This window comes from Chaetodon auriga, chromosome 22 (genome assembly GCF_051107435.1).
Source record: "Chaetodon auriga isolate fChaAug3 chromosome 22, fChaAug3.hap1, whole genome shotgun sequence".
Lineage (NCBI taxonomy): Eukaryota > Metazoa > Chordata > Actinopteri > Chaetodontiformes > Chaetodontidae > Chaetodon > Chaetodon auriga.
In genome coordinates this window covers 2,903,913-2,920,357 of record NC_135095.1, presented here as the reverse complement: position 1 = coordinate 2,920,357, position 16,445 = coordinate 2,903,913, and the positions used below count along the sequence as shown (strand labels likewise).

Genomic DNA, 16,445 nt, shown 5'->3' with positions numbered 1-16,445 from the left:
AGAGGTGAACTCTGAATGGCTGTTCAGTGTCCCGCACTTTCCATTGAAACGTGTGAAAATGTGAATTTAATTCATAAATGCGGCCTGCCATGTCTGGCCCGCAGCCAGGATTCCGTCTCCTCTGTTTTCTCTGGCTCCCATCCAGACCCCCCCCCCCCCCCCCCCCGCCCCCACCCCTCCTTATCCACCCACGGGAGAGGTGATTTTTTTTTCTTCTTCTTCTTTTTTCTTTTTTTTTAAACCCATCCTCATCCAGCGGAGCCTCGTTTTGGACTGGGTTACTATGCCCACACTTCTCAGGCGAGCCGTGCCGAGCTGCATGCTCCTGCCCGGTGCCGCGCTGTGTCGGACACTCCGCTGTCCCCGGTGTTCTGTCTCCTGCTCACTGAGCCAAACCTCCAACTAGTCACTGGGCTGTTTTAACCAGTCCCCCTGCCTGTGGAAGACTTACGAGTGGACAACAGACCTGTGAATGTGGCTTTGAAACGATCCTCATCAGCTCCCCTGTTTCTTTTTTTTTTTTTGCTTTTTTTTTTTTTTTTTTTTACGACAACGGAGGAACCGGGAACCATGAGCGGGCGCAGCGACGAGGCCGGCGAGAGCTCCGGCACCCAGGCGGAGCCCCAGAAGAGGAGGCCGGGGAGACCGAGGAAGCCCCAGAAAGTAAGCGTGTGTGTCTCTGCTGTTCATGGAATCATGGAAGGCGCTCTGCGGACAGACAGAGAGACAGACAGACAGACGGACGGACGTCTTAGAAAGAATCAAATCCAGATTGTATCTGCACTGTTGTGACCGAGATGTGGTGCTTTTATTGAGCCTTTTTTTATTCTGGTCGTAGAGTTGAGGTAAAACTTTAGCAAGGAGGTAGTTAGATGGCTCTGATTTAGTCTGCTTTATGACACAGAGCTTATTCTGTCTTAGTTTCTAATTGATTGTTTCCTGTTGACACTGAAGCAGGGTGTGAAATCCACCCTGACTTCTTCCCTTCTTATGCACCTAAAAGCGCTCCTTAAGTTCAGCTTCTCAGTGGGCTGGAGCGCAGTTTACAGCTGCTGTTTACACATATGCTGTATGAGTGCTGAATACTTCCGCACAGTGATGAGGAATGCGCCTCTATTCTCGGCTCTGCTCATGATTTTTAATTGACATGAGTAAAGAGAAAAGCATGGTGATTCATGGAATTCTGCGGCTCTTCCGTGAGTTGAATCAGAGATGCCATGACAACTGAGCGCCTTGAACGTGTTTGTGTCAGCGCGTTTATAGGTGTGATTCATGGGTGAGTCACTTTCAGACCAGGATTTCACACCAAAATCACGTCCATTGACACCACAGGCGATAGAAAGCGGACACTGCGGCTGTGTTTGAGGGGCTTTCTTGCAGAAACGCAGCAGCCGACTGCTGGTTTTTCTGCCTGCAGCTTGAAACATTATGAAGCGGCGCTGCCAGGCTGCATGGAGCCTGCACCAGAAGAATACAGATACTGAACATTCAGTGCGAAATTTAAGTGCAGAATCACACTGAAAATGAATCTCTGTCATTCATTTCCTCCATGGTGTGTGCAGATCAGAGGCGCGCGCACACACACACACACACACACACACACACACACACACACACACACACACAGTTGTGCTTCTATACATGTGGGGACCCTCAATGACCTATTGCATTTCCCAGCCCCTCACTCTAACCTCAACTATCACTACTAAATGCCTAAGCCTGACCCTAAGCCTGACCCTAAGCCTGACCCTAACCTAGACCTTATCTAACACTTAAGACCACGTCTGAACCCTCAAACAGCCCGGTCTGTATGAAAGTGAGGATTGACTAAAGAGTCCTCACTTTCCAAAAGTGTCCTCACTCTCAGGGACTAAAACTCAAATTGGTTCTCATAAAGATAACTGTGCAAGTGACACACACATGCACGCACACTTGCGCACACACACACACACACACACTCGAGACCCTTTGTTCCTCTTTTGGACTTGAACCATAAAGCAATGACCAAGTGGGGGGTTTCAGACTTTTGTTTCCTGTCCTCAACACCCATGTCATGTTCCCCCTCCCTTTCAGGAGCCCAGTGGAGAGCCTGTCCCCAAGCGACCGAGGGGCCGCCCCAAAGGAAGTAAGAACAAGGGCCCCTCCAAGGCGGTGCAGAAGGTGAGGAGTCTGAGCACCTGAATGACACACACACACACACACACACACACACACACACACACACACACACACACACACATTTGCTATGTTACTTTGGGGGACATTCATTAAATCGATACATGGCTTAAGGAGAGGACAATGTGTGGGATCTAGTTCTAATTGTTCTGCTTGTTGTCGTGAAGATTATTTTAATCATGTTTAATTTTTTTTTTTTTATCTTCAATTGGGATCATATCGCCTTCAGATAACTTTTGATATTTTGACTGTTGGTTTGCGTGACATTTGAGCTGCAAACCCTGTCTCAACTTTAATGTGACAAAATGAGACAATTACAACACAAAGCGATTCATTCTTCCTTAACTGGTCGAAACCCCACCCCAAAACACATGCACTCAGACACACAAGCACACACACACATGCGTGACTGATGCAGTATTTTTTTTTATTTTTATTTTTTGCCTGTTCATTCTAACGGATTCTTCCATTTAACAGCTGTGCCATATTTCCTCTTTAGTGAGGCTTACCATATAGAGCTGAGTTTGTGTCAAAAATGAGTGGATTTAAATATTTTTGAGGTCATAGTAAATGGTGGGATTTTATTAGATTGCACTATATTACATATATTATTATTATGGATTACATAAATACTAGAAACACCTTTCAGTGAAGAGTATCTGTCAAGTCCTGAGACATGACATGGACTGTCTGGGTGTGATTATGTTTACTTTTCGTTTGATCACAAGAAGTTTGGCTTCTTTTGTTCTGTGAAAAAAGTTGTGGACAAAAACATATTGATATTCCTGTAAAAGTATGTAAATAAAGTGATACCCATGTTCTGCCACCATGTGTTTTGGAGTTGGAGAGACTTGTATGAAATAGATCATCTACACTCTCACAAAAAGGGCACAAGTTTCCTCACAGCAAAAAGGCGAGCAGCTGTAATTTCCTAATATAGATATATTAATTTAATCATAGTCCCTTCCCTTCCTTTGTCATCTCTGCTTGAAAAATTGCAGCCGGCTCTTCTTAATGTGAGAGAAACAAATCTTTTTTATGTAGCGATTTTCATTCTTACAAATGATCGAGATCTTTTCATGATCACAGAATCTTGGTGGACACCGAATGACCATGTTCTCCTTCTCGACCCTTGTCCACCTGGTTGTTGCTTTTTCAACGGGGTGTTGACATTGCTATTTTCTATAAAGAAAACTACAGATGTTCCAGCTGTGATCTGGGGCTGTTAAGCACATTTGAAGCCCTTCCTTTCCTGAAATCTCCTCGTCTGCGCTTGATAATATATGCATCACTGAAAGTTTCCCATTTTTGTCAGTGAATTCTTTCAATGACTCTTCTGAACTCTGCCTAGATTTGGCAAACTAGGACACTTTAATATCCATGCCTGCTGCCCTGATCACCCCCTGGGCTCAGAGTTTTTAAACCTTATCTAAAGGACAGGTATTATCCCATGATATAAAGATTCCGGGTGTCAAATGTAAAGATGCCTTTATCTCTCACCCACAATGCCAGATATTAGCTGCCACCCCTGAGAAATGTGGAGAATTTCTTCCTTTCTTCACTCGGAAGATCTCAAATATCAGAAGCTGCATTTCTCCCACAGATTCTCCAATTACTGTTGATAAGCCCTGTGCAGTTTCCCTCTGCTCATTTAATCCAATCTGTCCATCTACCCTAACTGATTTGGAAAATAAAAGCGACACCCTCGACCTGTCCTTTGGTTATCAGCAGAATTTCTAAAGAATGTTTTTAACGCACTGCAGATTTGAAACTGCTCTCTGTCGACAGGTTCTATTCCTGAATCTTTTAAAACTGCTTTGTTCAACAGCCTTTAAAAATGCCGTCTGTTCATTCCTCTGATTTTACCCATATTACGCCTATTTCTAAGGTCCCATTTTAAGATTTTAGAAAAGGTTATAGCAGATCTATTTTTGAGAAATTCCACTATGTTTTTAGAAAAACCATAGTACTGAAACTGTGCCTCATAAGGTCTTAAAGGACTAATTGCTGTCACCTTATGCTGGCCATAAATCGATTCTTGTCCTAAGCACAGCATTCAATGCCATTGACCTTGATATCAATTTCCATTTTAATGCACACAATGCTCAGATCTGTCTAAGCTGTTACCCTGCAAACAACTTTTAGAGCACCATCAAGCTGTTAACCCGCCTTCATGGCATCCACAAGTTGATGTCACAGAATTTCCTGCAGCTACATGCTGATAAGACAGATAATGATCATAGGTACACAAGATAGTGCAAATACCCCTTTGTCAAGCAGCCTGGCACTCTGTCTCATCCAATAACTCAGCATTGCAGAAATCTTGGTTTCACTTTTGATCAAAGCTTCATCTTAGACAAACATGTCCAATCATAGACCATTTCTTTCCACCAAATAGCTGAAAACTGTTGTCGATTAGACTACTGTAATTCCTAGATCCGTAAAAAAAAATCCCCCTCCGTCCTTCAGTTCATCCACAATGTCGCTGCCTTCATTTTTACTCATACTAGGAAACATAATGACATTTCACTGCTCCTTGCTTTGTTGCACTAGCTACCTGATGCATTCAGAATTGATTTCAGAGCTATTATTGGTTACTTACAAAGCCCTGAGTGACCTTTCCCCAAGTCATTTTATTGCCCTGTCTTCATTCCTGCTCCCTGAGATCCTGGGATTGATCTTTCCTAGTTGTTCTAAGGTCCAGATTAATACACAAGCGTGACAGAGCCTTTGCAGTGAGGGCTTCTGTACTTTGTTCCTGCCTGAGGAGATCAGGCTTACAAGCTTTTTGATGATTTCATTTATTTTATGACATTTTAGTTTATTTTGCCCTGTTTGTGTTCTGGTTTTATTGGATTTTATTAAAGTTTATCATTATTATTATTGTTATATCAGTACCAGCACTAGTATTGAGTTCTCCTCCTGACCTACTGACTGTTAATGTTGGGCACTGATCAGGTAGAACATGGATGAAAGGGTGGAAATGTATTTCTCATAAGACACATCTTTATGGATGTTGGTGTTTGTGGGTAACACAAAAACGTGAATATATGAATAACCACATGAATATGTCCAACTGACACCTGTGCACATTTGTTTATATGCAGCCCACAGAATCATGTTCCAGTTCTAAAAAGCACCCTCAACACTTCAAAAAAACAAGATCTTCCTATAACAGGAATCCACTTTGGCTGTAAAAATGCAATATTAAAACATAGACAGATATGAAAACACAGGAACAGATCAATGTATTTGTGCATCCTTGTTGGTAGAAACATGCAGCCATAACAGCACTCTCACACACTTGTGTACATATTTCCACAGAGAGGAGACGGTGTGCATGAGAGATAGAGGTGATGAATGAGAAAAGATTAAAGTGGCAAAGAAAAACTGATCCAGAGAGAACCTTTGGAATTTTTGGGTTGTGATACTGATACATTTGAGCGAGGCCGGGGCAAGTCCCTGTGTCTTCATTCATTAGTTAGATGAAGCTGTGTTAGGCTCATAATGACAGCTGCCTTAGTGCTCCATTGCCACCATGAACCACTGTAAACATTCCCAGCACTTTGAAAAGTGAACCACTCTGCTCTCACCATAATCCAGTCTCATCTCATCTGGCATTGTTATGATAAACAGTGAAGTTATCAATCTTTCCAGATGAAACGAGTTCTGGATCAGCCCACACCTTTAGCATATACTTTTAAAAAGTTCACTTCCCCTCCCAATATTAATCACTTTGGCAATCTCTGACAGATATCATGGCAGCTTGTAAGAAGAAACAATCAGCACTCTTTGACTAGAAGACTACTTACCTGACTGCAAACAGACTAGTTTTTACACCATTCTGAAAACAGAAGGCATGATTTATAGAACATGTCATGCTTATAGTTGGATCTGAACTAACATGTTTATATCAGATTATGACATATATTGTTGTGAATGCAGCATATGTAGCCCTGGATGCTGACGCTAAACTTGTAATGAAAGAACTGCAAGGTGCAATTAGCAAACAACAGACTACACATCCAGAGGCAGCCTTTGTTGTGGGTTACTCCAAATACTCCAGCCTGAAGACTGTACTCTCGTTCCCCACTAGATAAGACAAGACCTTGGACCATGTTCACACCAATATGGCTGAATGATACAAAACCATTTGCCTCTTCACTTAGGTTAAAGTTTGGCCACAGAGACCAGATGCTGTACTACAGCACTGGTTTGAACACACAGACTGGAGAACTTTTGCCATTCAGGCCACTCTAGACTCTTTCACAGACATTGATTCATATGCATCCTCCATTCTGGACTCTGTCAACACCAACATCAATAGTGTCATCAGCCTCAAATGGTGTTTGAGGTTGTTGAGGTGTTGAGTTTGAGGTTGTTGAGGTGTTGAGTTTGAGGTTGTTGAGGTGTTGAGGTTGGTGTTTGATGTTTGGTGTTCCTAAAGCAAGGCCAAACGACCTGTTGCACTCACTTCCACCATCATGCAGTGCTTGGAGAGGCTGGTCCTGGCTCATCTCATAAACCGTCTACATATTGGACCCCATCTAACTCACCTACTGCCAAAACAGCTGTATGGAGGATGCCATCTCCACAGTGCTACACCTTTCCCACCTGAACAACAGCAGAACATGTGAGAGCACTGCTCATCAGCAGCATCAACAGTTCAGTATTCATTATCATCATCACTTCCAAACTGATCTCTGATCTCATCGACCTTGGCATTAACACCTCCATCTGCAACTGGATATGGGACATCCCAACCAACAGACCTCAGTATGTAAGATTAGACAACCACACCTCCTGAACCTCTGGTCCCTCTTCACCTACGACCCTATGGGCTGACTCAAAAACAGTGAGCCCACAGGGAGGAGGTCCAGCAACAACCTGGGCCTCAATACCAAGAATATCAAAGAACTCATTGTGGACTTCAGAAAGACCAAAAGTGGTACACACACCTCCGTCCGGATCAGCAGGATGGAGGTTGTTTCTGGGTGTCTGTATCTCAGTGGACTTCTCTTGGACCTTCAGTATTTCAACCCTGGTCAAGAAGGTTCATCAGCATCTCTTTTTCCTGAGGAGACTGAAGAAGGTCCACTTGTCTCCTCAGATTCTGAGGACCATCAAAGCATCCTAACTGCATCATAGTATGGTATGACTAGTGCCAAGTTCATTCCCTGTGATCTGTTCTTCATTGTGTACGTCTAAACAAACAAAATTTGTTACAGCAAGTAATTTGGCATTTTTATTTTGTCATTCTATTAAACCAAGATGGATTTCATACAGAGTTTCTGTTAGAAAAAAATGTTGTGGATTTTAGCTTCCTGGACAAGTGACTAATGAGGCAACAATTTTTGAAACTAGTCCAGTATTGATAAAGAATGCTACAACTGCTAAATGGCAGTGTAATCCCACTAGGTGCACCGTCAGTGTACATGCCTGACAACATTATGGAAAGGATCCCTATAGAGATAGACCTTTTTGTTAAAGAGTAAAATCCTTTTTGTTTAACCAGAAACAGCCATTACACCACTTATCCCAAAGCCACCAGACTCCATTTACAGAAACATTCATTTTATCGTCGTAAAACATGCGTCATTCAGACTTGGGAGAAACAAAACAAAACTGATCTCTCCACTGTTCCTACAATCACTGCTAACTCTGGTTTAAAATAAACCCTTCATTTACAGAGTTAAGTGTGAAGATATCAGGAGAGGAGCGAAAGGGAGGGCAGACATCAGAGAAGCATGAAGTATTTTTTCAAACACAAATCACAATCCTTCCCACTGCTCAAACAAGTCATTTTTCAGCCTAAACCTAACCAAATTTTAACTGCAGCAGTGGTCGATCAAAAAATGGTTACATTTTTTTTTTGCAAGGGTGATCTGTAATGATCTTGCAAGGTGATCCTGATGAAAGGGGCATCAGATCCCTGCATATTCAGGGCTGCTGCAGACGTGCTGCGTCTCTCTGCTCAGACATATAAAACACACTGATGATTAATTGAACAGGGTGTTGTCTTTCAGACCATTAAATCTCCACATTAAAAATGCAGCAGAGAACTGGAATTACAGTGCACAGATTGGCTAGCCAGCATTGTGATGTGTCATGATAGAGACTTGCCAATGAACAGCACATGACATGTAGGACTGTCAAAATTGGCAAGAAATGATGTTCAATTATTCCTTACAAAAAAACAAAACAAATAAAAAACAAAACACATCAGGTCTGCATTATGTCTATAAGAGGGCAAACCAATATGAGAGACATACTATGTTCTAGGTGTATTTATTTCAGCATAAACATGTCTTTAAAAAGATCTGCAGTATACAATAAAACTTTATTTTAAGACCATAGAGCCCTCTCTTTATCTGTCTCTCTCTCTCTCTTTGTGCCATGGTTGATGCTACAGTGAGAACCAAGAATGCGCTGGCTCTCTTAGCAAGATCAAATGAAGGATTTAAATTTGATATGTTATTTGATAACCTAATTTTTGTGCATGTTAGGTAATCCTCATACGGGTGACATCTACTGACTGCAGTTTAAAGTATTTCCAAGCAGGGATTTTTAGATTGCTCAAACCACTCTCTTTGGTCCTGTCTGATCCACGTGTTCTGGGGGATATCAATTTCCTGGACAAATGGGAGAAATTCTGGTTAAATATTATCTCTATTATAGAGTTTATGGACCCTGTTTTCCCATGTATTTCTGTCCAAGTGACTTTTTTTTTTTTTGTTTAATTGCAGTTAGTCCACTATTGAGTGACAGTGCTGCAGATGGCAGCTGTGAAACGGGCTGCAATGTAGTCCCTCCAGGCTTTTATGTGCTGTCATTGTACGCCCACTGTAAAAGTGTTTATTTTTGCCACTGACAGACTCAGATTGTTATTCTAAGTTTCTGACACCATTATGGAAAGGATCCCTAAAGAGAGAGACCTTTTTGTTAAAAAGTAATATCTTTTTTGTTTAACGAGAAACAGCCACTTCATTGCTCTCGCCAAAGCCACCAGACTCCATTCAGAGAAACAGTTATTTTATCATTGTAAAACAAGCTTCATTCAAACTGGACAGAAACAAAATAAAACTCACCAAAATGGAAAAATATCCGGAGAGAAGTGAAAGAGAGAGTGGAGGATGGAGGAATACAGCATGTAGAGCCAGAATGTTTTCATAGAACATTATGACCAGATAGATATAAATATGTCAGACTTCAACAGATTTTGGTTGTAATTTAGCATTGTAACTTAATACAATTCTGATTCTCTTAAATGGAAGGTTCTGAAGCAGCCCCTGCTCCCACTTGACACAACCTGATAGTTGTTCCTTTTATTTGATGATAAGAGAAGCACATTTAAAGGACCAGCAAAAGTTAATGCATGCCAAAGACTAAGTAATGACATGGCAATAACATATATTAAGGAGACGATGATGACACTAACCTCCAGTTACTTTCTGAACAATGTTTCAACCACACTTGATCTTTCTCAAGCTCAGTTAAAGTGACATTTTCTTTCTTTTTGGCACATAACATTACAAGTAGTTGTATATAGATGCATTGGTTAGATGGTTTTCTCTAGTGTTGGAGGTTATGAAGTAGAGAGGGATACTGATTCTGCTCAGTTAGAGAGCAGGTAATGGGATGCAGATAATAAAAATGAATGTTCGTTGTATATTTACAGTACATGTGCTATACAACCTGGTCAAGACAACACGTGCGCCCAAAACACTAATAGATGCATGGACCTTTTCATCCCGTCAGCTGAAGGTTGTTTTTTTCTGTGAATACACTCATGTAAGATAACCCAGCTGCTGCCCTTATCATGTGCATTAATATAACATGCATATATCAGTCACATACTGTACATTCTAGAAACATCACCACAGTCTCATTAGTTTCTAAGAGTTGAACATCCACACTGAAAAGTCAGAGCGACAGAAAAACACCTTCCTTCTAGTTAATATATTCACCAAACAATAGAATTGTACATTGCCACCATCAAACCATGAAACATAGAGAGGTAGAAGTGGAGTACTTCAAAATGAATGGAAGTACTTTTAAAGCACCATGTAACTATAGTGTCCTCTGATTCTTTCCTCCAGTATTGTGTGATTGGTTGTAGTGAAAGACAAACTTGTACCTTGGAAAATATACCTGCTTATTACTTAACGCTCACTGAAAAAGTCATATGTGTGGACATTTAATTGTTAGCAGCTTTAAAGACGCAGCCTGTAAATAAGACAAGTTCCATATTGCCAGAAGCCATATAAAAAGTTGACTTCTTAATGTTCCAGCCATGTGAAAGTTGCCTACCATGCCTGAGGAAGGTTAACAATTGTAATTGAATGTTTTTTCTTTTTTGAAAAGCCCAGTTATCCTGTGTACACCACAGTGTGAGCCACTACTTTGAGTGGATGGCCAAAAGAAAGAATAATGTCTTTGCATTAATGTAGACATGGTTTAAGATGTCTTACTGCTTCTATGTGACCTGGCTGGGTGGCTTGTACTCCGTGTCAGATTGACAAAGGAGCTGGTGTTGTTTACTGAGCCAAACAGCTGCAGAAAGCCACAGACAAGCCCCAACACCACCATATCACTGATACTGACCTTTTGCTGGTCATCGTCTGCAAAATTCATCGCAGCTCAGCAATTTGATTTCACCTGACTCCTGCCAACTAGACACATGGAGCCTGGATATATCAGATGAATTATTGACGCTGGTCTGGTCTTGTTAATCGTGGATGACTTCAGGCCTTGGCCTTCTGGCTCGGTGGACGGTCTGCAGGGCTCTATCTCTTCTCATTCCCACAAATGTCAAATCATTCTGTTATCTTAGTAAGAAAGGTAATTCCCTCCCCTCAAGCCAAACAAACAGGGACATTCCAGTTGGAGGTATCCATTTCACAGTAAGGGAATGCTCTGTAAACATACACGCTTGGCGCTTTTCTTAGTCAGGCGATGTCCATGCTAATGTGGACACATTTGAAAATCGTTTTCTCTTTGTTTCAGCCTACCATCCACAATAAGCATATTGTGTCATAGAGCATTGACTAAATGTCAAACCTGATGGTGATGATAGGACAAAATACATTGAGCAAAATAAACAGTTTAAGTGAAATAAGAAACAATTCCACAATTCCACTGAAAGTACGCGCATCTTAATATGTAATTATTATCCCAGCAATTTTGACAATTACAGTGACTGAATTGAAGCTCAGAGAGGCAGCAGACACAGATTCAACCGTATAGAGGGATAGGAGACAAGACAACGGTTAAATAAACAGTGTTCACCAAGGCGTATGATTATTAAAATTAATATTCCTGCCATAAGGGGACATAGTATTGTTGGAGTTCTGCCAAGGTTTGGAGGTGGCAAGTTGAGACCTGTGGGGGAAGTCCAGTACATGCTACTGATGCTACTGATACAGTACAGGTGTCGAATATAGCCAGGCTGTGTAATGTTGATTGTTATATTCTTGATTGTGTTTTCCCTTCCTTCCAGGCAGTTACTGCTTCCTGTTCACTTCAGTACAATATGAAAGCCACTTTGCAAAGTCAATAAATACTACTACTAATAATATGTTACTTTATACTTTTATTTATACGATATCAGAACCTTAGTGCTCTACTGTATGTACATCTGTATTTTCCTGTGCCTGCTTTTTGAGGATATGTTCCACTATGTAAATGTGCTGTGTATTTTTGTTTTGTCTTATGTCTAGTGAACATTTTCAAGGATAAGTCTGGAATTATTCCTTTTCATTGTCAACAAATCTCCTGACTTCTCTACCCTGCCTGTGACACTCAGCCCCAAAACCATTGGTTCCTATTGTGACAGGTGTGTTCAGGATGCAAATGCAGTACCACCTACTGAAGATGTAAAGCTTTCAAAATGTCAGTTTTGATAAAAAGGCTCAGTAATTTCTTAAAACAGCTGGGTACTCTAGTTTTTAACAAATGTTTTCCAAACAGAAGAAAATAGTGCATTTGCTGGGGACTGTTTTCAGCGGTGGATTAATCCACATTTTATGCCATCATGAGTATTGTGCAGGATGCAGGATGGTGTACAGTATGTATTCATTGTAAGGAATGATGTCACCCAGTGCAACGATGTGGCTCCCTGATGTGTTTTTAATAGTTTTTGGACAACAGTGTAGCTCTCAGGCTCAGAGGAATAAGATATATCAGGCTTTCAATACACATTGTTCCCAGTGCAGATGCATATCTTAGAAACACAGCTCATAAATACAGTTCATTTAATAAAATAAAAAGGCTTAGTAATTTCCTAAAACAGCTGCTGACTAGGTTTTGGCTGGACTGCAGCAAAGTGGCACCAGTTCTATAAATGTGACATTACTCTCACTACATACATTACACTCACTCAATCAGTAATTGACTTACTGATTGAGTGAGTGAGTTTCATTATCAGTGGTGTACTGGAGTTTCCTCATTGGTTGGTGTGAACAGTCCTCAGTTTACATTTGTGCCAGATCAAATTAAATTTCCTCCAGGTGTTCCTGAAGTTCACAATCACAAGTTAATGTTTGTTGCTGCTAATACAAGTGTGACACTCTCTGTATCTGTTTCAAATTAAAAGCCCTATCAGTGGACAGACTCCTTTTATTTCCTGCTACCACACGGTACTTCAAATGTAGCTATTGCTATCTTGTGGCACTTGTACGTTGCTACAAAATGAAGTTTGGATGAGACATTAACACATACACTGACAGTGACTGAAATAGAACAATAACACATCATGAGTAATCAACAAAAAGCATGGTTATATTGTTGAATTTACTCAATTAAAGTGATGGAAATATACATCATATACACACCAATTAGATCATGTATTCTTGTAAAAGACATGCTCCAATAACAAGCTGGAAAATACTATAAACTTTACGTACTGTATGTCATGCTCTTACTTTTCAGTCTGTATAAACTGTTTAATATACTCAAATCAAACATCTTAAAATATTTGTGGAAAGTAGAGTTCTTGCCACTGCATTTAAATGTAGCTTAGCCATGTCATGTGAACTGTGCTACATCTTTACATTTTAAGAACACATAATACTGGAACCACAACACAAAACTGCAGATGAACCTATAAACAACACTACTGACTATCCATGTAACATTTTGGCCACTATTTAGGGCACCAAATCACAACAGAAGTTGTCTCAGGACACTTTCCACATCAGGTCAGGATCATACTCTTGATCTAAAGAGACCCAACAAGTCACCCATGAGCAAGCACTTGGTGACAGTGGCGAAGAACAAAACTTCTGTTTAACAGGCAGAAACCTTGAGCGGAACCAGGCTCTGGGTGGGTGGCCATCTGCCTTGACTGTTTGGTTACAGGGGTAGAGGGTTAGAGAGGTGGAGAGAGGGAGAGGGAGAGAGAGAAAGAGGCAATGTATATATACCACAGTATATAACTATATGCTATATTTATGTGCATAGCAAATGTATATATCTGTATCAGATAGTATATGTACATAATAACCATGTTATTAATGTAATAATTATAGAAATATGAGTAATAGTAATAGCAGTTATAGTGGATGTCAGGCAGGGCCACAGCAGGAGGCACAACCATAATCCACAAAGCAGGTGCAGCCACTATCCAAGGGAATCTTCCGAGATGAGAAAGCTCAAAGACCATGGGGAAGAAGTCAAGTTAGTAACAAGGCTTAGTATGACATGAATGCATACAGATGGAGATGGACAGAAGGTGAGAGGAGCCTGGTGTATCATAGGAAGTCCCCCAGCAGTCAAATTCTATCATAGCATAAGTAGGGGCTGGTCCAAGGCAAGCCTGAGCCGGCCCTAACTGTAAGCTTTATCAAAAAGGAACGTTTTAAGCCTGCTCCTAAATGTAGAGAGGGTGCCTGTTGTCTGGACAAAGACTGGAAGATGGTTCCACAGGAGAGGAACAAGATAAAGGCTCTGGCTCCCATTTCAGTTTTGGAGACTTTAGGAACCATAAGTAAGCCTGCGTTCTGAGGATGCAATGTTCTAGTGGGGAAAAAGCGTAGTATGAGCTCTGTAAGATATGATGGTGTTTGACCATTTAGGGCTTTGTAGGTAAGGAGATGGATTTAAATTATATTCTGGATTTTACAGGGAGCCAGTGCAGAGTGGCTAATATGGGAGAATCACGTTTGCACGTTTCTTCTGGATCAGCTGGAGAGTATTTATCAACATATTGAGGTAGCCTAATAATAAGGAACTGCAATAATCCAGCCTGGAAGTAAAAAATGTGTGTGCTAGTTCTTCTATATTGTTTTGAGACAGGATGTGTCCTAGGTTCAAAAAGGCAACTCTAGATTTTAGTTTTACATGGGAGTTAAAGAACATATCCTGATCAAAGATAACTTCCAGATTCTGTACAGTGGTGCTGGAGGCCAAACCAATGCCATCCAGACTAGCTATGTCATTAGATAGTGAGTTTCTAATGTGTTTAATGCCAAGTACTTTGACTTCAGTTTTTTCAGAATTTAGTGACAGAAAATTGCTGGTCACGTGTGTATGTCCTGACCATACAAAATGCAGCCATATATTAGGTTTCAGCCTAGTTTTGTTAGCAAACATTACTGAAACAGGAGGAAATAGTGCATGTGTTGGGAACTATTTTCAGGGACAGTGCAAACCTTAAGTGGTTTAGATAATCTGGATAAACTGTTTTGTCCCACTGCCAGTGTTTCTTGACCTGCTGGACTTGTAACAATGGCTGTCGAGAAGGCACTAAAAATGTGGCTCTCAGAAACAGTTCTGTGCTGGGAATATTGATAAGATAGCCACACTAGGCTTTTTGACTTTATTCTTACACATTCTGTACAAATGGAATGGCTGTGAAATGATTAATACATTTTTCTGCACAGCACTCAGCCTGAAGTGACTCTTTGTATTATCAGAATTTGGTCCATTAGGTTCAATCAAGAATAAAAAGTCTTGAAGAGCTGGAGCAGTAAATTATTTCTGTTCCATTTGTGTTCTAATGGTCTGCAAAATGAGAAAACCCTGGTCTATACGCTGTCATTGGAAGAAAGCACCATATTGGAACATGATACGTAGTGCTACTAATACATCCATAGTATATGTCACTTTTTATCTTGGCTGATTAGGTGTTGTATGTACAATTTTAATGTCATGGACTGATAGCAAGGATAAAGACTGATCATATTGCTCCTAATCTATGTCCTCACAGAAAGCCGAGGCAACCGGGGAGAAAAGACCGAGGGGGCGACCCAGGAAATGGGTGAGTCAGTGTTTCTCTTAAGGTCTGAGCTTGTGTCTGCTGCTGGCATGCTGGATACTGGAACACATGTTGTACACAACAAAAGACGTGCTGTGAAGAAGGAGTTGTGTCAGTTGATGAAATCTATTTCTGATTGGAGGTAAATGTGCATGGGAAAGGAAATGATTTAATTACTACACACTCGTCATTCAAAAGCATTCTGTTACCTGTCTGAACATTTTGTCGTCCATTCTCATTATTTACGTTGTTTCCTTTACTCGAGTTTCCTCTCAGGTTGTTGCTGGTCTCTGTGTGTTCAGGGAGATTTCCAAAATGCTCATGTTATCAGTCAAAGAAAATGTTTACTCTCCACGCTGACCGCAGGAATACTTAAATAATTCCACTGACAGCTTGAAGGCCTCAGTGTTTATCAGCTCTTAAGTAACAGGCCTGATTGATTGTGCAGTGAAAAGCAGAAGGCAGAAGTGCCACCAGGAAGGGTGAGGAGACATGCACGGAATGTGAACTTTTTCCTGTGTATATCATATTTTTATGTGTCAAAGTGGGGAAAAAAGTGGAAGTCTACAAGAACAAAGTTCATAAAGTCTACATTTTATATTTATTTTAATTTCCTGGAAGGAATGGTGTGTTCCAAGAATCAACTGTCAGCATGTTAGTATATTCTCCACTGTCCACATTGCTGGGTTACTGGTGCGAGCACTTGCTGAGACTTATCAGCTCCATGCGGTGGATTTAAAGTCTGCAGCAAGTAAATTAACTGCACATGCATGCACATTGAATTCTTAGCCTTTATGGCCTCCTTCAACAACAGTCCACAGACTTTGCAGACTTTATAGCCATGTTTCCACCAAGCAGTTCAGTTTGTTATACATTAGAAAAGTTATTTTTGCATTTCCACTGTCAACAGTTGTGGATGGTACCAATAGAACCACTTCATTTTATCCCTTTTTTCATTACCCCTCTGTTTAGGTACCTAGTACACTGACGTAGTACTTAAATGTGCAGCTAGAAA

The 16,445-nt window shown here is 40.8% G+C and overlaps 1 protein-coding gene across 1 annotated transcript in view; it reads left to right on the top strand.

Annotated features, from left to right (window-relative positions):
• The first annotated feature begins 298 nt into the window (after window positions 1–298).
• hmga2 (high mobility group AT-hook 2) overlaps window positions 299–16,445 on the top strand; it is a 46,119-nt gene continuing 29,972 nt past the window's right edge. Inside the window, exons 1-3 of the mRNA XM_076721895.1 lie at window positions 299–663; window positions 2,074–2,160; window positions 15,383–15,433. Coding sequence (XP_076578010.1) covers window positions 571–663; window positions 2,074–2,160; window positions 15,383–15,433 — 231 coding nt within the window. The 5' untranslated portion in view covers window positions 299–570. The remainder of the gene's footprint in view (window positions 664–2,073; window positions 2,161–15,382; window positions 15,434–16,445) is intronic.